Source organism: Oncorhynchus tshawytscha, linkage group LG01 (assembly GCF_018296145.1).
Source record: "Oncorhynchus tshawytscha isolate Ot180627B linkage group LG01, Otsh_v2.0, whole genome shotgun sequence".
Taxonomy (NCBI): domain Eukaryota; kingdom Metazoa; phylum Chordata; class Actinopteri; order Salmoniformes; family Salmonidae; genus Oncorhynchus; species Oncorhynchus tshawytscha.
In genome coordinates, this window is record NC_056429.1 from 36,064,112 (window position 1) to 36,089,274 (window position 25,163).

The 25,163-nt window shown below is 45.6% G+C and overlaps 1 protein-coding gene across 2 annotated transcripts in view; it reads right to left on the minus strand.

Annotated features, from left to right (window-relative positions):
- The window catches only part of LOC112250025 (trafficking protein particle complex subunit 8-like), a 79,832-nt gene that overhangs the window by 26,638 nt on the left and 28,031 nt on the right, over positions 1 to 25,163 (minus strand). Inside the window, exons 3-21 of one of the 2 annotated variants that reach the window (XM_024419839.2) lie at positions 24,588 to 24,671; positions 19,726 to 19,815; positions 19,331 to 19,505; positions 18,975 to 19,128; positions 18,626 to 18,728; positions 17,846 to 18,111; positions 17,235 to 17,350; positions 16,576 to 16,726; positions 15,522 to 15,622; positions 15,208 to 15,313; positions 14,433 to 14,564; positions 13,741 to 13,965; positions 9,998 to 10,103; positions 8,086 to 8,280; positions 6,956 to 7,125; positions 6,629 to 6,703; positions 6,349 to 6,472; positions 5,811 to 5,968; positions 4,807 to 5,294 (exon numbers count right to left, since the gene is read on the minus strand). In XM_024419839.2, coding sequence (XP_024275607.1) covers positions 4,807 to 5,294; positions 5,811 to 5,968; positions 6,349 to 6,472; positions 6,629 to 6,703; positions 6,956 to 7,125; positions 8,086 to 8,280; positions 9,998 to 10,103; positions 13,741 to 13,965; positions 14,433 to 14,564; positions 15,208 to 15,313; positions 15,522 to 15,622; positions 16,576 to 16,726; positions 17,235 to 17,350; positions 17,846 to 18,111; positions 18,626 to 18,728; positions 18,975 to 19,128; positions 19,331 to 19,505; positions 19,726 to 19,815; positions 24,588 to 24,671 — 3,019 coding nt within the window. The remainder of the gene's footprint in view (positions 1 to 4,806; positions 5,295 to 5,810; positions 5,969 to 6,348; positions 6,473 to 6,628; positions 6,704 to 6,955; positions 7,126 to 8,085; positions 8,281 to 9,997; positions 10,104 to 13,740; positions 13,966 to 14,432; positions 14,565 to 15,207; positions 15,314 to 15,521; positions 15,623 to 16,575; positions 16,727 to 17,234; positions 17,351 to 17,845; positions 18,112 to 18,625; positions 18,729 to 18,974; positions 19,129 to 19,330; positions 19,506 to 19,725; positions 19,816 to 24,587; positions 24,672 to 25,163) is intronic. The other variant, XM_024419848.2, reaches the window with a different exon arrangement.

Below are 25,163 nucleotides of genomic sequence, written 5' to 3' on the forward strand. Positions count from 1 at the left end.
TGAGGGAGATATGGGTCCCCAGCTTCAGTGATTTTTGCAATTCGTGCATTGGCAGCAGAGAACTGGAAGGAAAGACAGACAAAGGAGGAATTGGCTTTGAGGGTGACCAGTGAAATAAGCCTGCAGGAACGCGTGCTATGGGTGGGTGCTGCTATGGTGACCAGTGAGCTGAGATAAGGCCGCACTTAATCGATGACCTGGAACCAGTGGGCTCAGCGACGAATATGAAGCGAGGGCCAACCAACAAGAGCATACAGGTCGCAGTGGGGATTTGGAGACCAAACGGATGGCACTGTGATAGACTGCATCCAATTTGCTGAGGGTTGGAGGCTATTTTGTAAATTACGTTGCCGAAGTCAAGGATCGGTACGATAGTCAGTTTTACGAGGGTGTTTGGCAGCATGAGTGAAGGATGCTTTGGTGCGAAATAGGAAGCCGATTCTAGATTTAATTTTGGATTGGAGATGCTTAATGCGAGTCTGGAAGGAGAGTTTACAGTCGAACCAGACACCAAGGTATTTGTAGTTGTCCACATATTCTGAGTCAGAACTGTCCAGAGTATGTGAAGCTGGACTGGCGGGCAGGTGCGGGCAGTGATCAGTTGAAGAGCATGCATTTAGTTTTACCTGCATTTAAGAGGAGTTGGAGGCCACGGAAGGAGTGTTGTATTGCATAGTAGCTTGTCTGGAGGTTAATTAACACAGTGTCCAAGAAGGGCCAGAAGTACACAGAATGGTGTCGACAGCATAGAGGTGGCTCAGAGAATCACCAGGAGCAAGAGCGACATCATTGATGTATACAGAGAAAATAGTCGGCTCAAGAACTGAACCCTGTGGCACCCCCATAGAGACTGCTAGAGGTCCGGACAATAGAGTTCCGTGTGTCAAATCGGAGGGCCTATCTGAGAAGTAGTTGGTGAATCAGGCGAGGCAGTCATTTGAAAAACCAAGGCTGTTGAGTCTGCCAATAAGAATGCGGTGATTGACCGAGTCGAAAGCCTTTTGGCCAGGTCGATAGAAACGGTTGTTATGATATCGTTTAGGACCTTGAGCGTGGCTGAGGTGCACCCATGACCAGCTCGGAAACCAGAATGCATAGTGGAGAAGGTACGGTGGGGGATTGGAAATGGTGGGTGATCTGTTTCTTAACTTGGCTTTCAAAGATCTTAGAAAGGCAGGGTAGAATAGATATAGTTATGTAACAGTTTGGGGCTGGAGTGTTACCACCTTTGAAGAGGGGGATGATCACGGCAGCTTTCCAATCTTTGGGGATCTCAGACAATACAAAAGAGGTTGAACAGGCTAGTAATAGGGGTTGCAACAATTGTGTTGGATCATTTTAGAAAGAGAGGGTCCATATTGTCTAGCCCAGCTGATTTGTAGGGGTCCAGATTTTGCAACTCTTTCAGAACATCAGCTATCTGGATTTGGGGGAAGGAGAAATGGGGAGGCTTGGGCAAGTTGCTGTAGGGGATGCAGGGCTGTTGACCGGGGTAGGTGTAGCCAGGTGGAAAGCATGGCCAGCCGTAGAAAAATGCTTACTGAAATTCTCAATTATTGTGTATTTATCAGTAGTGACAGTGTTTCCTAACATCAGTACAGTGGGCAGCTGGGAGGAGCTGCTCTTGTTCTCCATGGACTTTAGTGTCCCAGAACTTTTTGGAGTTTGTGCTACAGGATGCACATTTCTGTTTGAAAAAGCTAGCCTTAGCTTTCCTAACTGCCTGTGTATATTGGTTCCTAACTTCCCTGAAAAGTTGCATATCGCACGGGATATTTGATGCTAATGCGGTACGCCACAGGATGTTTTTGTGCTGGTCAAGGGCAGTCAGGTCATGAGTGAACCAAGGGCTATATCTGTTCATGGTTCTACATTTTTTGAAAGGGGCATGCTTATTTAAGATGGTGAGAAAAGCACTTTTAAAGAATCACCAGGCATTCTCTACTGACGGAATGAGGACAATATCCTTCCAGGATACCCGGGCCAGGTCGATGAGAAAGGCCTGCTCGTTGAAGTGTTTTAGGGAGCATTTGAGAGTGATGGGGGGTGGTCGTTTGACCGCAGACCCATTACGGACGCAGGCAATGAGACCCTGGTTGAAGACAGCAGAGGTGTATTTAGAGGGCAGGTTGTTTAGGATGGTATCTATGAGGGTGCCCGTGTATACGGATTTGGGGTTGTACCTGGTAGGCTCATTGGTAATTTGTGTGAGATTGAGGGCATCTAGCTTAGATTGTAGGACAGCCAGGGTGTTAAGCATGTCCCAGTTTAGGTCACCTAACAATACGAGCTCTGAAGATAGATGGGGGGGGGCAATCAATTCACATATGGTGTCCAGGGCACAGCTGGGGGCTGAAGGTGGTCTATAACAAGCGGCAATTGTGAGAGACTTGTTTCTGGAAAGGTGGATTATTAAAAGTAGAAGCTTGAATTGTTTGGGCACAGACCTGGATAGTTAGACAGAACTCTGCAGGCTCTTTCTGCAGTAGATTGCAACTCCGCCCCCTTTGGCAGTTCTATTTTGTCGGGAAATGTTGTAGATAGGGATGGAAATTTCTAGATTTTTGGTGGCCTTCCTAAGCCAGGCTTCAGACACTGCTAGGGCATCCGGGTTGGCAGAGTGTGCTAAAGCAGTGAAAAACAAAACTTAGGGAGGAGGCTTCTAATGTTAACATGCATGAAACCAATGCTTTTACGGTTACAGAAGTCAACAAATGAGAGCGCCTGGGGAATGGGAGTGGAGCTAGGCGCTGCAGGGCCTGGATAAATCTCTACATCAACAGAAGAACAGAGGAGGAGTAGGATAAGGGTACGACTAAAGGCTATAAGAACTGGTCGTCTAGTGCGTTCAGAACAGAGTAAAAGGAGCAGGTTTCTGGGTGCAGAAGAATTGATTCAAGGCATAATGTACAGACAATTGTATGGTAGGATGTGAATACAGTGGAGGTAAACCTAGGCATTGAGTGACGATGAGAGAAGTTGTCGTCTCTAGAGACACCATTTAAACCAGGTGGGGTAACCGAATGTGTGGGAGGTGGAACAAAAGGGCATATTGACCAGGGCTGGAGGCTCTACAGTAAAATAAGTCAATCACTAAACAAAACAGCAATGGACAAGGCATATTGACATTAGGGCGAGGCATGCGTAGCCGAGTTATCATAGGGACCAGTGAGTAGCTAGGCGAGCTGGAGACACGGCGATTCAGACAGCTAGCGGGCCGGGGCTAGCAGAAGAGCCTTATGGGGACATCGCAACTGAAGAGTCAGTTGTAGCCCCCGCGGATGGTTACGTCGGCAGACCAGTCGTGATGGATAGGCAGTAAAAGGGTCCAGGCCAATTGGCAAAATAGGCATTGTAGCCCAATTGGCAAAATAGGTTTTGTAGCCCAAGGAATTGGCTGATGGATCTCTTCAGCTAACAGTCCTATATGCTCTAGACAGCTAGTGGGCCGCAGCTGGCAGATGGGCCCTTCAGAGGACGTGGCAACGGAGGAACCTGTTGAAACCCCCTCGGGAGGATTTCGTCGGTAGACCAGTCGTGATGGATCAGCGGGGCTCTGTGTCGGCAGTAAAGGGGGTCCAGGCCAATTGGCAAAATAGGTATGGTAGCCCAAGTAGTGGCTGATGGACCTCTTCAGCTAGCCGGGAGATGGTTCTAGTACGAGGCTAGTTCCAGGCTAACTGGTGCTTGCGTCGGGACAGAGACGTTAGCCAGGAGTAGCCACGATGATCCAGGTGAAAAGGTTCAGAGCTTGCAGTAGGAATCCGGAGACATGGAGATTTGGTGTAGAAAAAGCAGTCCGGTATGCTCTGGGTTGAATCTCGCTGTGCAGACTGGCAGGAGTTGACCGGGCTAAGGTTAGCTGATGACCGCTAGCAGTGGCTAACTGACTAGCTAGTTAGCTGGCTAGCTTCTGTTGGGGGTTCCGGTTCTAAAGCATAGAAAATAGCAGATCCATACCACATTGGGTGAGGCGGGTTGTTGAAATGTTGTAATTGAGGTTTAAAATATACAAAATATGTACAAAGAAAAAATATATATACATGGCGAAATACTGAAATAGAAATAGACAAAAAAAAAGATGTTATTTTTTTAACTTATATCATATTTTATAATTTAATACAATTGGAGAAGAGACACGAGAAATCTCTTTCATGTTCCACTCCTTGGTTTGTGTATTAGTGAACAATCTTCCACTCTCCCTATGCCTCTCCCCTACCTGAATATAAAAAGCTACTTTCTCCCCTTAGGGCTTTCGTGTTACACTATTTGGCTTGTGCGATGTGTATTGACTAATGAGTGAATACCAGTCTTCTCTTCCTCCACCTGGTCTTATCTTGTGTAGTCTTGTGTAGTCTTGTGTGAAGACTTCAAACGTAGGCAGCTTTTTTGGGGGGGGATTCTATCAGCTCCATTCCATCTTTTATACATTTTTTTTTATAATGAGATAGTTTCTAGTTTCATGTCTTGCATCAGGCAGCTTCCCCAAGGTCATACCTGCTCTCTCTTCTACCTGATTAACAGGCAGCTCTCTCCCATTTCTGGATGGCTGGTGTAGGCCTAATGTGCAATGAGTAATGGCTTCTCTCCCTAACCCGGACGACGCTAGGCCAATGGTGCGTCGCCCCACGAACCTCCCAGTCGCGGCCGGTTACGACAGAGCCTGGGCGCGAACCCAGAGTCTCTGGTGGCACAGCTGGCGCTGCAGTACAGCGCACTTAACCACTGCGCCACCCGGGAGGCTCATACTTTGTTCTTGAATAACTCTCCCATACCTGATCTTGGCTTGTGTAGTGAATATCCTACCTGATCTTGCCTCCCTTCTCGGCGCTCTCGTAGTAGAACAGGAAGTGGATCTCGTGGACTCCTTCCTGGTCCGGTCCTCTCAGCCACATGGGCAGCTGGGTAGATTCTCCAGGCTTTAGTGTCCCCTCTCCTAGAGGGATCTCCGTTATCCCTTTACCCCCCGTAACCGCACCGGACACTCCTCCTCCCCTCAACCCTGTCCCTGACCCAAAGTCCCCCTCTGAAACCAGTGTCACCGCAGCAACAGACCCGGGCGTGGCGCCAGGGGGTGTGGCCAGGGTCTTGTAGGCAGAGCAATTTTCAAAAGAGGTGGGGCTGAGGGGGGTGAGAGGTGTGGCTAAGGAGGAGCTTCCAAAGGTAAAGAAGTCTGGGTGCGTGGACGCCACCCGCAGGCCACACAGGGTAACGCGACTCATGTTACAGAACTCCACGTAAGCCTTCCTGATCTCACCACATAGCAGGGCAGTAGGGAACTGGAGGAAGAATACCTGGGGGGGGGGAATGGGAGAGTGAGGAAGAGGGGTGGGATAGTGATAGAGAAATGGGGACAGAGAGAGGTTAGTTAGTGTGTGACCAGTTAGTATAACAGCCCTTCTCAGGAGATTGGCAGATATATAAAGCAGTGATAGGGAGGGCCTTGGCTGCCAGTCATTTGAATATAGACTAGTCTGAATCCATCCCATAATTACTCATATACTGCCCAGTTCAATCTAAATGGTAATACGTTGCAGAAATTGAAAAAGTAGATGGGAGAAATGGTAGATGAAATCTACCATAGACCAATTCACAACGCTGGTATGAAACCATCAGTCATACAGGGAAAGAGGAGGGCAGACAGCAGAGGATAAAGGACGAGACCTGAATCAAACATTTACCCCCTAGCCATTCCTGTGAATCTAAGAATTTCTTCCACCAATCCAATCCTCTCAGATCTACAGAAATGTCCAGTGAGTAGGGACCTAGAGATCAAGGGGCTAAGGGTTGATTTGGAATTGAGTGAATACCTCTAGCAGGGGCATGGGAGGGGTGATGGTGGGGTCAAGACGTCGGTCAGGACCGTGGCTGACTGAGGTCTTCTCCTCTTTGGTCTGGTTCAACCGCGGTCCCTGGATCTCTAGGTCCTGTCGACCACGAACTGATGTCCCCTCTGCCGCTGAGGGAGCTGTTGAGAGGATCGCAACCGTCAGGTGAGAGGGACCAAAACAGGATTATAAACCAGGTGGTTCAAGCCCTGAATGCTGATTGGTTGAAAGCCGTGGTATATAGGATCCTATTCCCCGCAAATGACAGAAAATTACTATTTACTGGTCTAGTCATGTTTGTAACCAGTTTATAATAGCAATAAGGCACCTCGGGGGTTTCTGGTATACGGCCAATATACCACAGCTAAGGTCTGTATCCAGGCACACCGTGTAAGCTGTGCTAAGTACAGCTCTTAGCCATGGTATATTGGCAATATACCACACACCCTCGGGCCTTATTGCTTAATTATAGTACTGGTTTCACTGTGCGTGTGTGACTGCATGACCATGTGTATGTTACCTTCGGTCTGTGAGGCTGCGGTGCTGTTGATAGTGTCTCCAGTAGAGGAGGTGGAGGCCAGATTATAGACTAGACCCAGGATGTTGAGCTGACCTGTCTGGTGGGGCAGCAGCTTCAGACGAGCCTGAGGGAGGAGACAGAGAGGAATCAGACAGAGAAGAAATTGATATTTTAAGAAGAAGAGACTGTGGGTCGGACATCGAGAAAAGTCCGAAAATTAGGGCGAGAGAGGAAACACAGCAAGAAGAGAGAACTAGAGAATCATAAAAGGGCAGCTTACCAATTTAGTCTCCTCAGGGCTCAGGTAGAACTCTGGGATGACTTCTGTGGCAATGACATCATCTTTCTGTGAAGTCTGCAGCAAGAGGGATTGTAAAAAGTAGAGGTTAAATGAGCCGGCTGATGACATTTGCAGATATGACGAGCTGATTGAAGAATAATTGGGTCATATTCAACAGGCACCAAACGAAAGAAAAACAAATAAATTGTGAGGACTTATTCAAAAAGAAAAAGGTATTTTTGTTTTTGCTACAATGTGTACTTATGAATACGACCCTGCTTTTACAGCACTGTAGCCTCAAAGACCAAAGGTAACACACACTCTTACCCTGGGAACGCTGGCCTCCTTCTCGTTGCTGATGGGCACAGCATCTCCGACCGAGTCTTCCTGTGGTCGATTGAAGTCTTTGAGTGTAAACTTCCAGAGCAGCGAGAGGTCAGAGAGAACCAGTGGAACCTTTAGAGGGTTCCGGAACACCACCTCAACTATGATGGGTTCTAGAGGGAGAGAGAGAGAGAGAGAGCGAGCGGTTTGAGACCGGAGTGCTGGAGTTGCATATTCACAGCTGACTTTGAGACTTGTGTTTTGCGGGTACTATTTAATGAAGCTGCCAGTTGAGGACTTGAGGCATTTGTTTCTCAAACTAGACATCCAATATACTTGTCTTCTTGCTCAGATGTGTACCAGGCCTCCCTTAATTTCTCAGAACAAGAATAGACTGACGAGTTTCAGAAGAAAGGTCTTCGTTTCTGGCCATCTTGAGCCTGTAATCGAACCCACAAATGCTGATGCTCCAGATACTCAACTAGTCTAAAGAAGGCCAGTTCTATTGTTCCTTTAAACAGAACAACAGTTCTCAGCTGTGCTAACCTAATTGTAAAAGGGTTTTCTAACGATCAATTAGCTTTTTAAAATGATAAACTTGGATTAGCTAACACAACGTGCCATTGGAACACAGGAGTGATGGTTGCTGATAATGGGCCTCTGTAGATATTACATTAAAAAATCAGCCGTTTCCAGCTACAAGTCATTTACAACATTGTCTACACTGTATTTCTGATCAATTTAATGGACCAAAAAATGTGCTTTTCTTTCAAAAAACAAGAACATTTCTAAATGATACCAAACTTTTGAACGATAGTGTACATTTGCAAAAATTACAGAAAACTGTTTTTGCTTTGTCATTATGGGGTATTGTGTGTAAATTGACGAGGGAAAAAATGTGTTAAAAGTCAAGGTGTCTGATTACTTTCCGAAAGGCACTGTGTGTGAGGATAGTGAATTCAATACTATTTATAACGTGCATGTGGTTGTAGGTGAAGGGTTGTGTGAGTGGGCTAAGTATCAAGCTATCAGTCATAGTTGAATAGAAGAAAGAGAGATGAGGGAGTGGGATAAGAAAAGAAAGCTGTGCTAAAAGGAGAAGGGATGAGAGACAGGAGTGCTAGTGTAGTTACCCTCCACAACAGCAAGCGGGAAGCGGAGGTTGTCCGTCTGACTGTTCAGGCAGCACTGGGTGGATTGAAACGTTGCCGGAACGACCCCACGTTTTGCGGCGGCAACCACCTGTTCCTCGAGGTCCTGCCACATGGCAGCTAGGTCCCGGTCAAACTCCTGGTCCAAGGACACGTGGGTGGCTGCCTGCTTCTCACCTGATTAATAAATCAATATCACAATCAATTAGGGAAGTAATGATTTGCCGATATGCATCAGTCCCTGGTTCAAATGTTTAAGATATGAGTGCATTGGTCAGTTGGACCACAAACCGATCCAAATGTAGCATGCATTGGTCAGGAAATAGAATAAAACGTTCCAAAATCGCCAAATCACAAAAATGTTTGTCTCAAATTTCAGATTTGCGTGCAGAACAATGAGTAAGGCCTATTCCTGATCTGATACGTTTGTAAACTGGCTTGCGCAAAGCTGCTTTATAAGTTGAGTGACAACCAATGTAAATTTACTAGCTTACATTTATCAACTGCTCCGTTGAAAATTGTGGTTTACCGGAATGAAAGTAGCCTATGCTACTGCCAGAGAAAACTTATCTGGCTATAGGTAGGCTCACATTTCCCCCCAAAATTTGGGGCTCAAATTCAATTTTATTTTGATTGTTCAGGTTCACCATCAGCAATTGTTTTATGTAAAAAAATATATATATATATCTTTATTTTTAGATTTACAGTATAAAGTTAATAATTCCACAACATGGACAGCAGAAGAGCTCAGAGTCCATCAAAACTATTAAGATTATGAGACGGTGAAAGTACATATATTTGATAAATATATAGCAGAACTTCAGATATGTCATAGCTAATTTAAAAATATAAATATTGATAAATTACACTTTAAATCTACAAAAATGACTAATTCATGGCTGATTGTGATTTCAGATCAAAAGTGGGGAGGGGACAAAGAGCAAACATTGCCCCACCCCCCTAACTGATAGTAGTGTGGTAGATGCCCAGTTTCCCTCATGGCTCAGCTCAGAATCGCACCAAATAATTTCAAACTAAAACATATCGTTCCTGTATCATATTGGAGCCCATGTATCTAGATGCGTATCAAATCGTCTTGAAAGTGAAAGACTCACATCCCTAAGATCAATCGATCACAACCAATTAATTGATCAATCAATCAGGTCATTATGGATCAAACCAGCACTGTGCAGTAAAGCATATGATGTATAGTGAAATAATACAACTGAACAAGGACATTTTGGGCAAAATAATAAAATAAAAATGTCTATGAGTTGGTTGGTGCAAAAGGGATACAAACATACACACTCCTACAAACCTTCCATAAATGTCACACTATCTCTGGTGGCTCTGTTGTCACAGACAGTGTCAGGGGATAAATGACTCATCTAACTTCATGTTTATGTGACCTTCAGTCCTCAACACCAACACCCACTTATGACACACACACACACGTATGTAACTGTATGCCACGTCTCAAACCCCACAGGACAATACCTCCTTTTGTGCTGAAAATGTGTTTTTGATTTGAAATTAAATTATGTTTTGTTTGGAGGGCCTGTTTAAATGAAGCAGCTGTAATCAGTGGACGGCAGGAAGGAACTTTCTTCAGCCCAGGCAGCCACACTTTGGCAATGTCTGAAACGGCACCCTATTCCCTACTTGGTCAAAAGATGTGCACTATATAGGGAGCCATTTGGGACTCAAAGTTTCACTCTAATGACGAAGATAGTCGCTCAGCAGCAGTGCGCAAACACTAGACATACGTCTCGTTTCAGTCTCAAAACGCACATTTAAATTCACACACAATGCACTCGGTCTCACTGCAATTTTTTTGTAGCATGAAATGTATGATTGGTGAGCAGAGCAGTGCTTGTGTTTGTCTCAGTCTTACCCTCTGCCAGGCGGCGTTCATGGCCGAAGTAGACCCTGGTGGCAGAGCTGTTGATGCAGGGTAGGGGCAGCTGGGGTAGCGCCACCTCACATGCCCCCGTAACATTCTGGAAGAAAAGGTAGAGAGCAAGGAGACACTTAACACGGTCTTGGAATGAGGTTACAGAAATTGGCCAGGCCAACGTACACGGTGGGAGGGAACGACGACTCAAAAGAAACACGTGGCTTTTCTCCACAACTACACTATTGTGTGGCATTTCATTATTATTATTCAAGTTAATGTTACTTCTAAATATTAGTCTAGTATACAAATCAAGAAATGCCAGATTAGAGGATTCACATTTTCGTATTGACAACTTAACACGGCTATCAGACTCAAAAGAACCGTGCAATTTCACTATTGCAATACACTTAGTGTACACCCACACACAGTACCAGGACGACAACAGTATTGCGGCAAGGAAACAAAATATGAAGTGGATGTGACTTCTTTAGGAAAACAGCTCTAATATTAGGGGTGAAAGTAAGGCGGTACAATCCAGTAATATTGGGGGTATGCCGTACCGGTAAAACATGAGCCCAACACAATAATTAAAGCAAAATGTCAAGTCAAATCTAGGCTATTACACCACTTTTTCTTTTATCACTTCTGCATTTCAGATGCATGAAAAATTTGCGAACGGGTAGAAAAAAAGTTGGTATAGCCTACTCTCCAAAATATGATTCGATGAGAACATTGAAATTTTGCCAAAACCAAGACACGTGCAGACAGCAATGGATGCATAAATAATGACAATTGCCAAATGTCGTGACAGTTTTAGGTGTTTTGTGTGACAGATGTCTCTTTCCATTCACCACTGTTTGGAGGCTGGAAATATATTGCAAGTGACTTGGCTGCATTAAACACCAAGGAAACGTTTAACAATGAAATTGGCCCCAACTCCCAACTGTTCACTGTGTACCATAAAATCAGGCAGACACATTCCTTGGTAATTATGTTGGAGTGCCCTGCAGTTAAATGCTTCTGGGACAAAGTTACAAAATTAATTTAGAAGTGCATGAATGTAAACATTAAGTCTGCTATGTTGCTTAATGATAGCATTGCTATCTGCATTGTTGGTTAGGGGCTCGTACGTAAGCATTTCACTGTAAGGAATAACTGTTGTATTCGGTGCATGTGACTAATACAATGTGATTTGAGCTCCTTGAATCTGACTGCTGGCAGGCAGCACTGTTGCAAAAAATATGTTGGCTCTTAGATGGCAATCAACTCACGTTTCCCAACTCGCCAGTGGTTACAGTTACAAGTTCTAACATTTTAATTATCTACAGCGAGAATGAATGGTGCTAGTCTACTGTATACTTGGCTCTGTAAAGAATAATCTCAGCTAAAGTCCAACACCAACAAATAAACAATCTATGAAGTCCAACAGATAGACACTGCACACACACACAGCACTCTGGACTTTCTCCAAATTTTATTACGTTACAGCCTTATTCTAAAAAAAAATGTTTGCCCTCATCCATCTACACACAATACCACATAATGACAGTGAAAACAGGTAGTAAAAAAAACCCAGAAAAACCTTGTTTACATAAGTATTCAGACCCTTTGCTAGGAGACTCGAAATTGAGCTCAGGTGCATCCTGTTTCCGTTGATCATCCTTGAGATGTTTCTACAACTTGGAGTCCACCTGTAATAAATTCAATTGATTGGACATGATTTGGAAAGGCACACATCTGTCTTTATAAGGTCCCACAGTTGAGCAAAAACCAAGCCATGAGGTTGAAGGAATTGTCTGTAGAGCTCCGAGACAAGGTTGTGTCAAGGCACAGATCTGGAGAATGGTACCAAAACATTTCTGCAGCATTGAAGGTCCTCAAAAACACAGTGGCCTCCATCATTCTTAAATGGAAGAAGTTTGGAACTACCAAGACTCTTCCTAAAGCTGGCCGCCCAGCCAAACTGAGCAATCGGGGGAAAAGGGCCTGGGTCAGGGAGGTGACCAAGAACCCAATGGTCACTCTTGACAGGGCTCCAGAGTTCCTCTGTGGATATGGGAGAACCTTACAGAAGGACAACAATCTCTGCAGCACTCCACAAATCAGGCATTTATGGTAGACTGGACAGACGGAAGCCACTCAGTAAAAGGCACATGACAGCCCACTTGGAGTTTGCCAAAAGGCTCCAAAGGACTCAGACCATGAGAAACAAGATTCTCTGGTCTGATGAAACCAAGATTGAACTCTTTGGGCTGAATGCCAAGTGTCACGTCTGGAAGAAACCTGGCCCAATCCCTACGGTGAAGCATGGTGGTGGAGGCATCATGCTGTGGGGATGTTTTTCAGCGGCAGGGACTGGGAGACTAGTCAGGATCGAGGGAAAGATGAACGGAACAAAGTACAGCGAGATCCTTGATAAAAAAATTCTCCAGAGCACTCAGGACCTCAGACTGGGGTGAAGGTTCACCTTCCAACAGGACAATGACCCTAAGCAAACAGCCAAGACAATGCAGGAGTGGTTTCTGGACAAGTCTCTGAATGTTCTAGAGTTGCCCAGCCAGAGCCTAGACTTGAACCCGATTGAACATCTCTGGAGAGACCTGAAAATAGCTGTGCAGCTACACTCCCCATCCAACCTGACAGGGCTTGAGAGGATCTGCAGAGAATAATGGAAGACACTCCCCAAATACAGGTGTGCCAAGCTTGTATCATCATACCCAAGAAGACTCAAGGCTATAATCGCTACCAAAGGTCCTTCAACAAAGTACTGAGTAAAGGGTCGAGGGGGGGGTAAAGATATGGATGGGGTGCAGGTGGTTGGACAGAGACATGTTGGGCTGGGTGGAATGGGGAGTTGGGGGTATAGGCTACCTGAAAATCCTGTGTGATCAATATGACAATTTTTCTATGTATTTCTTACTTTAGTACATTTTTGAGTGAAAGCCCATGTTAAATAAACTGAATAAACAGAGTGTACAAAACATTAAGGACACCTTCCTAATATTGAGTTGCACCCGCTCCTTTTGCCCTCAGAACAGCCTGAATTCATCAGGGCATGGACTCTACAAGGTGTTGAAAGCGTTCCACAGGGATGCTGGCCCATGTTGACTCCAATGCTGCCCACAGTTGTGTCAAGTTGGCTGGATGTCCTTTGGGTGGTGAACCATGCTTGATACACATGGGAAAAACCCAGCAGCATTGCAGTTCTTTACACAAACTGGTACACTTGGCACCTACTACCATACCCAATTCAAAGGCACGTAACTCTTGTGTGTCTTGCCCATTCACCCTCTGAATGGCACACATCCACAACCCATGTCTCAATTGTCACAAGGTTTAAAAAAATGTTTTTAACCTATCTACATTGATTGAAGTGACATCAATAATAGATAATGGAGTCACCTGGGTCAGTCTACGTCATGGAAATAGGTGTCCTTAATGTTTTGTACACAGTGTATGAATTTATATGAATATTGTACCTGTACACGATGCAACACTAGGACAGCCTGTGTCATTCCAGAGTCTATCACACATGGCCTTGTTCAGGGGTATAGAGGTACTCTAAGGAAGGCTTCCTGAGCCTCCCTGTGGTAGACTGTATTAAGGTAATATTGAGGTTGTTTAGGCTGTGTTGTGATCTTGTTTTCTTGACTCCCTGCTGTGGGGTTGTCATAATGTGCTAACATTGTGGAAAGGTTGTTTTAAGGTTGTGAAATGATTTTATTAACATTGTGTGTTACCTTGTAGACATAGAGGTATTCCCGGAGGAAGGCTCCCTGCTGTGTGGAGGTCTGCTGGCTGTCATTGGTGAGGATGTGTCTGAAAGCTGTGACAGCGTTCTCTGGTTGGCGCAGGGTGAAGGACTGGCGGCCAATAGTGAAGTTGATATGGTCCTCAGCCAGGGACCAGCCTTTACCCTTATACACCTGCATGGCCTGGCAGTAACACCGCAACGCATGGCGCTTCTACAGGGAGGGAGAGAGAGGGGAAGATACAGAAAGGGATAGAGAAACAGCAGAAGGCAAGAGGAAGACCAAAGAAAGCGGAGGGGAAGATGACAGAGAGAGAGAGGAGGGGGAGAAAACAATCAACACACTCCATCAAGAGTTCTGAAATGGAATGCTCTAACAATTCTAGAACTTTGAAGACGGCAGGCCTCCCGCTCAAACGGGGCTTCAGAAGGACAGAAACCATATCACATGTCTGACCCACCAGTAGAATCACTCCTGTCTCACCTCACCACATTCTGTTTTTAAAAGGCCGAATTGGTCACATTCTGCTTTTAAAATGGCCTGATTGGTGTTTACACACCCACAATTCCTCTTTACCAGGAATGTATATACCCAAGTACATGGTACCTCCCTGTTTCCCCCTCTTCAGTTGCATGTCTACAGAACAAAGCCTAACTTTAGCCTGTTTCAGTCCCACTCACCTGCCCTGCCTTGCTGAAGCGGTGTCCTGCCAGGATCATGTGGAAGGCAAACTTCCTGACCATGGGGTTCCGCATGTTAATGAAACAGTGGGCTGCCTGCTCCAATAGGAGGGCAGAACGCAGGTCAGAGTCCTGGGAGGGAGATAGACCGGATTATACAGGTTAGCTAATACCTTGGACATGCCACACATTTTAATTGAACTTTTAATTACAGGTTAGTCTAACTTAGATCAAATCTGGTTTGCAAGAGAAGCCTGTTCAAGACGGCAGTAAGTTTCACACATATAAATAGAAGCTACATGTAACCGTGATTTGACTGCTACAGAATTACACAGATCCAGAGGTTAATCGACAGTGTAAAAACAAAGAACCTGATACAATGATAAATACAATGGTAAATCAGAAGTAGCGTCTCGAGCCCGATCAACGTTCATTTGGGTCCAATACCGATTCTTTGGGGGGGACAAACACTTATCGATACTGTTTTACAGCGAGGAAATTAAATCATTATTCCACAATGAATTGTCATAAATTGCCATCCAACTGAGCAATTGTCTAAGAAAAATGCTTCAAATGTTGCCTTCTTACATTGTGACAATAATTACATGAGAATGGCCGCAAGTGTTCAGATAAGCATGAGACTTTTTCCCATCCCATTTACTGATTATCGGTGGAATATTCGGCGAATAACGATATAGCGTTAGAAGGCCAATATCAGCCGATAATATCGGTGACCTGATATATCGGTCTTGCTCTAGTGGAGTCTTCCTCTCACCTCACTGGTCATCTTGATGAGGAGGGTAGCAGCATCAGAGTACTTGGCCTGACTCTTCAGTACCTCAGCACTGAGCAGAGCACAACGTTCAGCTAGAACCATGTTCCTGTATGGGGGAAAAGACTTTCATAAAACATTCTTACACACACCACCACAGGGGTGAGAGAGCCTATTGTAGTTATGTGGCTTGCGTGCGGCTTTTCAGCCAGGAGGTTGATTATTTTAGCTTACTGGGCATTGTTAGTCAATGTGCAATTTTGTGACAACACATGAAAGTGTGTGTTTGTGTGTGTGTGTGTTTGTGTGTGTCGTACTTGGACACATCTCTGTAGGTCTGTATTGCCGTGTCCATGTAGTGTGCTGGATACGGCCTTGGAGCTCCAACTTGAAGAAATGCAGACACTGCTGCCATCTCCTACAGACAGAGAGATGAGTGAGGGATGGATGCAGAGAGAGAGAGGGGAGATAAGGGGAAAGAGATGAATGAGAGAGAGGAGAAAGAGAGCAGAGTGTGAGAGAGGGGCAGCAAAAGAAGAGAAGATAATAATTTCAAATATATCCATACAACCATCAGTGTTGAGCATTAGAAATGGTGGGTGTGTTGAGGCTAGGTATCAGACACGTGAGGGGCGGTCACGGTTCAAGACCATCGGCCTGCCATTAATATTCTGGCTACACACACACCTGTCTGCCATTAATATTCCGGTGACCCAGAAAGCCATGAGGCGTGGCAGCATCCTTAAAACCGCAGGATGCTAGGACGGGCAGCAGCGGGCAGGGAGATCAATACGGTGTGTGTGTGTGGCCATTTTCCAATATCATTCAGTGTTGGTTATCTGTCTAGGGAAAGTAAGATTACGATGTTGCCGCGATGCTTTCTTCAGATGTGCACCGGTGACGCCACCTCTAGGTCTGTCTCTGTGCCTTCAATTACACAAATGACAGACTTTGTTCTATATGTTCCATGACTCCTCTGAACATTCTACAGGAAAACCTCCACATTTATTTTTTCTAGTCTGCTGTGGTAGATACGTACTGCTCAGGTCTCCAAGAGTACAACAAAAACATGTTTTGCTGACGTCATTCAGAGGTGCAGGGTGGATTGATGTGCGTGTGCTCAGTCTTAGTACTGCTGATGTGCTGCTGCTGCCGCCAAGCACTTACTTAACCTTCTGGCATCTCAACCTTACCTTCTGCTGTGTCCTTTCCGCGAGACAGTTCACAAACCCTCAAGACCATGTATTTTGTGTGTGTGCGCATGCAATGTCTGTGTATGAGCACGTGTATGCATGCGTGTGTTCACGCGATATGTGCATTCTCTCTGAGAGAGTGTGTTGTCTTTCCATCAGTGTACGTGCGTGTTCTCACCAGTGCCCCAGCGGCATAGAGCATGGCCTGGTCAGAGAGGAAATCCTTCTTGGCCGTGTGGTAGCAGCTGTACGCCAGGTCATAGAGCTGAACCAGGAAACAAAGGTCAGCCATCTTCCTGATCTGCAGCTCAGGGGCTTCTGGGGGATAGCTAATGACATCACACAGGAAAGAGAGCAAAGGTCAGACAGCTCAGGAGATACTGAGGCGGAGGTGTTAGCAAACTGCCATCCAGAACCATTCTGAAGTTGCCTCACCAAATGGCAGCCTAGTGTTCTCTATTTAGTGTGCTACTTTTGACCAGGGCCCATAGGCTGATGGTAAACCCCCATCCAGAACAATATGCAAACTGTACACTGCTTTGGGTGAAAGCCTAGAGCTAATTTCTGATGAGTTCGAACTCTCTCCATCCTGTCCTTCGGCACCTCTGATCAGACACGTGGATGGTTGAACACAGTAAATGTGTGATTGTGCGCATACCGTATGTACCAGACAGTGTGATCTAAAGCGTGATCTGTTAATAATGAGAGAACTCTGCCTTCCTTTACAAACACTAGTCAGTAAGCAGTGTGATAGTAAGTGCTAAGACCAAAGCTAACTGGACAATCTCCTCGCTAATGGTGATATGATGGTGATGAAGAGGAAGGGGATGTACTTACAGGAGGCCAGAAGTGTTCTTCAGTTCAGCGATACTCTTCTCTGGAACTTTCCCTCCTCCAAACCACTTCTTAGTGGCAGAGAAAAGAGAGCGACTCAAGCCTTTCCTGGAGACCAGCTACAGAGGGAGGGATGAAGAGCGGGAGAGGTGGAGTGAGAGAGAAGGAATGAGTTCAGATCATTAGGAGGCCAACGGTCATATCATTGATCATGTCCATCAATCCCTCCCTCCAAGATTTCACAGCTTTTTTTGGGAGTGATATTTGCAGGCAAAAAAGCTTGATTTTTGCATAGCAATCTGCGATGGTTTTGTCAGTAACTTGACAGTTTTATGCTGTAATATTGAAGTGTTTTATGCGGTTATTGATCAAATTTGAAATTCCTCGCATAACATGCAGGGAATTGGCGATTTTGCAAAATAAAATAAATAATGCAATAGCGGAAGGACTGATGAATCAATATCTGACAGGAAGTTGATGTGGCAGCAGTCACGGGACAATTAGCAATAAACGTGTCAATATAAGAACAACACAGTGGCAATATTATATTACCGGATCACACATTTACGCGGTCACTGAGCCGTCTCATGGTCATTGTGCATGCGTCTCTCTACCTGGTCATTGAGCTGTCTGATGTTCTTCTCTATGTGAGGCAGTAGTCCCCTGAAGGTAAACTCCTGGATGAACAGTCTGATGCGGTCGTGGTCGTTCAGCGTGAGGCACGCCCCATGGCTGGTGGCCGCTGCCACTCCCGTGGCGAGGGGCGGTGGCTTGGTTTCCACGGCGACGGCCCTGAGAGCGTCGAGGCTACCGGGCGTGTCACTGGGTGTATCCAGCTGGAGGGGATGGGTGTTGTCCAGACTGTTGACCAAGACTCCATCTGATGAACGACACACAATGTCATTGTCAACAATGTGAAGGCATGTGGCCAGACTGTTGGTGATTCCGTCGGGGGAAACAACAACAAAACATGGTCAAGTACATTAAGCAACATGATGGATGTGCGTCAAGAATGTTGGGAAACTCAATTATCAAACAAATCATCAACACCATGCTGTCAACCCAGGCAGGCTTCAGATTGATTAGTAAAGAGCATAGAGTATATCTGAATTAAATAAGTCAACTGAACTAGAGTGGTGTCTTTATTTATGCCGTCAATCTTTCAGTAGAGTGAGAGGAAGGAATCAGATACACAACAGGTGTAAAAGAGGCTTCAACTATACAAATGTGTATTTTACACGTTTGAAATATATTTTTCCCAACCACCTTGGAGTTGCTGAGCACCGAGCTCTTTTCAGCTGAGCCACGAGTACGCGTAGACGCAGTCGGATTGAGGAGTGGCCGACGACATGGAAATCTTCAGCTCCCGAGTACTGCTAAGTGGCTACGCTCACCTTTCTCTTCCGAGTCATGTCCATCCACCTCGGATGTTCCTCCTACGTTGTTCTCTACAGCCGTGTTGTTCACCACTACAGGGGCTGGATCCTCATACTGATCCTGGAACAGCCATGAGCAAACACAAAAAGATGAGTCATGTTTAATAGGCATGCAATGGAAGAAAATATTCAGAAACAGTAAAACAGGAAGGTGCTAAGCTGAACTTGTCCAATAATCAACGTTCATTTTCTTTTCCCGTTGCAAAACAATGTGTCCTAATGAACCCGACAATGGTACTGTCGGTTGTATGCTACTGTACATTAGCAAGTAGATACTTGGAACACTTAGTCTGGGCCCCAACTGTACCTGGCTTTGCAGGCTACTCTTGTGAAGGTACTGGCTCCATGGGTCTGGGATCTGTTCGTCTGCTCCCGCTGCCGCCGTACGAGAGTTGACCTTCAACAGGTAACAACCCTGAGCACCATACCTCTGCTTCATATCCTCATACACAGAGTCAGCCCTGTGAGAGGGGGAGAGAGAGAGAGAGAATTAAGGGAATCCATAACTGCTGATGAGGAGCGGCGTCAACACCTTCCTGATTACTGCACGCGCACACAGGGTTAGCCTAGGTCAATGGATTAAAGAGAAGGAGAGCCGAGGTCATAGACCTGGCTGTCAGATGGTGTGTGCGTACTTGCATGTCTGCGTCACTACTACCTCACCTCTGTTCGTCTCCCTGGCTCATGTCGTGCAGTAGGACGTAGTACTTGAGTGTGTTGGGGATGAACCACTTGGGGTTGGTGTACTCGCCGCTGTGCTGGATCCTGTGCTGCTCCTGAGACAGCTTGAGGAACTTCTCCACTGGTACAGCCTCACTGGACGACACCACCAACAGACCTGCAGGGACGGCCGTCAAAGAACCACAACCAAAAAGAGCGAGAAGTAAAGGGGGAGGCAACCACGCAGACGGAGAACAGGAGAGGGTAGGGAGAGGATGGTGAAAACAGAGGAGGTAAAGAACACTGAGAAAAAGGAGGAGTGAGTGAGTGAAGAGAGAGAACTGGTCTCTCATCATCATAGTGTTCATTCTACTACGTTGAAGCAGTGAGAAGGATACAGGCGAGGTAGTGGTTGAGGAACTCATGGTCGGAGGCAGGCATGGACTGGAGGAAGCTCTCTCTGTACGCCTCAAACCAGGGAGTCGTGGCTGGAGAGATAGGACAACAAGATGAGAGAGAGAACATTACTCTAACCAGGTCTCACCTCCACACAACACCACCCTGAGAGTGGAGCTGCATAGAGCACCTGTAGCCGACACCCGGGGGAGGGGGGGGGGTCTACACACACCAGGGTCAACCAGCCAGGAGAGGCCATCACAGGTGACACACACGCACTAGGGTTGAGCGATATTACGATAGCATAGTCTATCAATGATTGACAGCCATCGTCGATGAGGACGCGACAGACGATGGCTTAGCCTACTTTAACTTCACTGGCACCGCAGAGTAAAGAAACAGAGTCTTGCACAAGTTTAAGTTTATTAAGAAAGAAATGATCCATGCAGGACTGGAAAATGACTAATAACTTATCCTCCTACTAGGCCTATCATAAAAGTTAGTTACGAACAGTAACTTATTTCCCAAATATTCTAGCTTAAGGCATTCTCCTAAAGTTGCAGCTTTAACGAGACTGACAATCTATAGCCTAAAGCATAGGCTATTCTCAATCGCAGCTTTATGAGATCTAGAATATTCTTTACTTGCTTTATTTGCCTCATAGAATAATAGTAATTATGCAGTTCTGAATGCGGTACACTGCTTCCATCCAGCCCATGATGTATAACCTGACTCACTATGGTAAGACAGACTGAGGAACAGACACTGCTCCATCATGTGCGCGCCACACAGACAGACACACACTAGTTCCATGCTGAAGCTCCTCCACCAGAAAGGAATATTTGAAAAAATTTGCACTTAACCTCTGCCCAGGCTTTAAAAATCATTATCTTTAGACCAATAGTTAGACCAATAGTTAAGTTGAGTTTGGGGCGGCTGGCCAATAGGAGGAAATACTATGTAAAGAAATGTTTGATGGGTACATAATCACGATAGGACAAAGGTCGACTTCGCCCAACCCTCACTCACACACACACACACAGCTGAAGGGTCTGATCGCGGAGCTGCAACAAATGATACTCTGAGAAAAATTTGATGAATTACTGATTAGCCAGATGGGAGTAGGGTTTGTACCACTACCGGATTCTTCTTTTATCCTAAACCCATTGAGATGCAGAGAGCATCATGCTGCTTGTTGTAGACTACATTTGTCATCAAGAGATTCACCAATTATTGTCCGAATAACAAAAATCAGCAGGAGTATATAATGTTACCATGGCCAAATGTAGACAACTACGTAAAGTAACACCTGTGTGTGTGTGTGTGTGTGTGTGTGTGTGTGTGTGAGAACAAAGAATGACTGCGGAGTGTAGTCTGCATACTGACTCTGGTAATGTCTGAACTTGTCCAATAAGAAGCTCTCATGTGCTTTAATAATGGTGGCCCTAATGAACACAACCTGGGTAATTCTGCCATCTCTGGTGTGAGTTCTCTGAACAGCTCCTTCGTGACACAGACTAGTACTCCCTCTTTCCATATTCATCACAACACAAAGACAGCAGGCTGTGTGTTTGGACACAGGCACAACAGCATTATGAGGATCAACAGGTGACCCCCTGGTCCATTTTACAGATGATTAGGCGGTAATACATTTACAGTGGTCATTTTATGGCAGGGAAATCATTCAAAAAAATCTCTAAAGCAACCAGTGCTCGGACTTTGAAAAATGTAAAGACAAAAGATGACATCAAGTCAAAAGAATGTCACTATCTACAAATTGTGACAAGTGTACCCAGAACGACCAAATACACCAACATTGGATTTCATCAAACAAATGGTCTGTTTTTTAACACTTGTGCTATGCTTGTGTACAAACAGGCATGCTATGTGTCTTCCATCACGAGGACCACCAGTTAGTAACCTACTGATTGAGAGAAACCCAAACAGATCAGGAGTTCTATGCTACTTACAGACCGACTATTTGAAATAATTTCCTATATTTAACCTGTGCTTGATTGAGCTTGCCTGGCACAACAGGACCAATAGAAAAGTCCCAAAAGTGCAAACACTGCCTACCTGGCACTCCAGGCAACAAAGTATTTGAAATTACTTCAAATAGTATTTGAACCCAGGTCTGTTTGCTCCTAAATAAAGCCACGGGCTTCAAGGGAAACCTTTCGTGAGTGAGTCAGGAGTGAGCAACAGAGAGCTCACTTCAGTTAGTTCAGTGAGTGATCTCTGTAACTGAGAAGCACACGGCAGTCAAGATTCAGTTTAAAGCTTTCTGTTTTGAATCAATTCCAATTCCCGGTATCAATGTTTAATTGACTGTTTGAGAGAAACCCCTTTAACTTGGAGTGAGAGTTAATGCCGGGGGAGGGGGGAGTCCGAGTGCCCAGAGATGCGGCTCAGAAAGCAATAGGCCATAGCCAATTAGGGGGCGTATGTATGACTGTAAGGCACTTTGGGACCTGTATAAATAAAATGTAATTGACTGAGACCACAGAAGTGAGAGTACAGGAAGTGTTCAGGACATAAACAATTCCCCACCCTGACTTCAAACAGCCTAAGATAGAATAGTTTCCATTTCCACTGGCTCCTCAAGTCTCAGGACTCTGGAATGCAGATATCTTACAAGACACCCTATCTAATATCCTGGGATTTAGGCCTAGGCCAATTATATATAAATGGGAGACAGAAGAACACTGACTAAATCATCCCACTTTACACCCATCCTTTATACACTGCTCAAAAAAATAAAGGGAACACTTAAACAACACAATGTAACTCCAAATCAATCACACTTCTGTGAAATCAAACTGTCCACTTAGGAAGCAACACTGATTGACAATAAACTTCACATGCTGTTGTGCAGATGGAATAGACAACAGGTGGAAATTATAGGCAATTAGCAAGACACCCCCAATAAAGGAGTGGTTCTGCAGGTGGTGACCACAGACCACTTCTCAGTTCCTATGCTTCCTGGCTGATGTTTTGGTCACTTTTGAATGCTGGCAGTGCTTTCACTCTAGTGGTAGCATGAGACGGAGTCTACAACCCACACAAGTGGGTACAGCTCATCCAGGATGGCACATCAATGCGAGCTGTGGCAAGAAGGTTTGCTGTGTCTGTCAGCGTAGTGTCCAGAGCATGGAGGCGCTACCAGGAGACAGGCCAGTACATCAGGAGACGTGGAGGAGGCCGTAGGAGGGCAACAACCCAGCAGCAGGACCGCTACCTCCGCCTTTGTGCAATGAGGAGCAGGAGGAGCACCGCCAGAGCCCTGCAAAATGACCTCCAGCAGGCCACAAATGTGCATGTGTCTGCTCAAACGGTCAGAAACAGACTCCATGAGGATGAGGGCCCGACATCCACAGGTGGGGGTTGTGCTTACAGTCCAACACCGTGCAGGACGTTTGGCATTTGCCAGAGAACACCACTGGCGCCCTGTGCTCTTCACAGATGAAAGCAGGTTCACACTGAGCACATGACAGACATGAGAGTCTGGAGACGCCGTGGAGAACGTTCTGCTGCCTGCAACATCCTCCAGCATGACCGGTTTGGCGGTGGGTCAGTCATGGTGTGGGGTGGCATTTCTTTGGGGGGCCGCACAGCCCTCCATGTGCTTGCCAGAGGTAGCCTGACTGCCATTAGGTACCGAGATGAGATCCTCAGACCCCTTGTGAGACCATATGCTGGTGCGGTTGGCCCTGGGTTCCTCCTAATGCAAGACAATGCTAGACCTCATGTGGCTGGAGTGTGTCAGCAGTTCCTGCAAGAGGAAGGCATTGATGCTATGGACTGGCCCGCCCGTTCCCCAGACCTGAATCCAATTGAGCACATCTGGGACATCATGTCTCGCTCCATCCACCAACGCCACGTTGCACCACAGACTGTCCAGGCGGATTCTTTAGTCCAGGTCTGGGAGGAGATCCCTCAGGAGACCATCCGCCACCTCATCAGGAGCATGCCCAGGCGTTGTAGAGAGGTCATACAGGCACGTGGAGGCCACACACACACTACTGAGCCTCATTTTGACTTGTTTTAAGGACATTACATCAAAGTTGGATCAGCCTGTAGTGTGGTTTTCCACTTTAATTTTGAGTGTGACTCCAAATCCAGACCTCCATGGGTTGATAAATTTGATTCCCATTGATAGTGGAATGTGCTGACAACAAAATCACACACAAATTATGTAAAGAAAAAAGTATTTAATAAGAATATTTCATTCATTCAGATCTAGGATGTGTTATTTTAGTGTTCCCTTTATTTTTTTGAGCAGTGTATATGAAGAGACTATTTTATGTGTCCAATGTTCTTCCTTTTGGTGTAGGATGCAGGGAAAGATGGTTCCATTACCAAGATTATATCAAAATGAGCTCTAACTTCCTGAATGAGCTCTAATGAGCTCGAACTTCCTGAACCCGCATAACAAGACCATTTCTGAGACAACCAGTAGAGAGTACACATACTTATATGGAAAAGTACACAAACATATGCAGGGATGTGATCAGGGCAACGTAGTAAAATCAGGAAATGTTTGATTTTTGCTTATACATTGAAGAAAATGTAAGTAAGGCAGGAATTGCTGATTGATCAGAAGAAGAAAAAAAAATCACATCCCTGATATAGACATCTGAAGCTACTACCTTGTGAGAGAGCAGAGAGAATAAGGAGAGATGGTAGAGTTCACTACACGGGTCTGCTACGGAGAGACTAGAGAGGAGAAAAGGACAGTCTGCTACACAGTTAGGAGGGAGGGAGGGAGGAACGGAGGGAGGGATAGCTGTAAACGGAGAGAAGAGGGAGGGCCCTCCCCCCATACACCTGTGGGCCAGGTGAGGTGAGGTGAGAGTACAGGTACCTGTGTAGTGCTTGGAGGTGCTGAGTTCCGTTAGTGTGTCCCTCCAGTCACTGTACCAGGGGACGCTAGCTTTAAGAGAGCGATCTGACAGGGGGAGAGAGTCAGGGACTAGCGTTAGCAACATCCCATTACCTGTACAGGAGCACCCACTGATGTTCACCACTCATAGATCTAGAGTACCAACATCATAGATATACACTATCTCACATAGTAGATTGTAGTTATGACAAATGTGGGTAAAACCAGGGAAGAGCAGCATTATAGGAGACTGAGACTAGGGTCAATCTTACCACCATGGCTCACACTTTAAACCTACAAAGGGGCCCCTATAGATAGCGTGGAGAAAAGGTTAGCCCAAATCACAAGCTTAAGCTTTCAGTTTAGCATTCAACAAAACATTGACGACAGAACATGTAATGTGTTTGCTCCATTCATAGGTCAAAGGGAGACATAGGAGGGCCATGGTTGGATTGACTTAACTTTAGGTTAGGGTTAGAGGAGGCTGTTTGACCCAAGCAAAGTCCACTAATAGTATGGGAGCAATAGAGGGGATTGGAGAGGTTTGAGGAAGTGGAC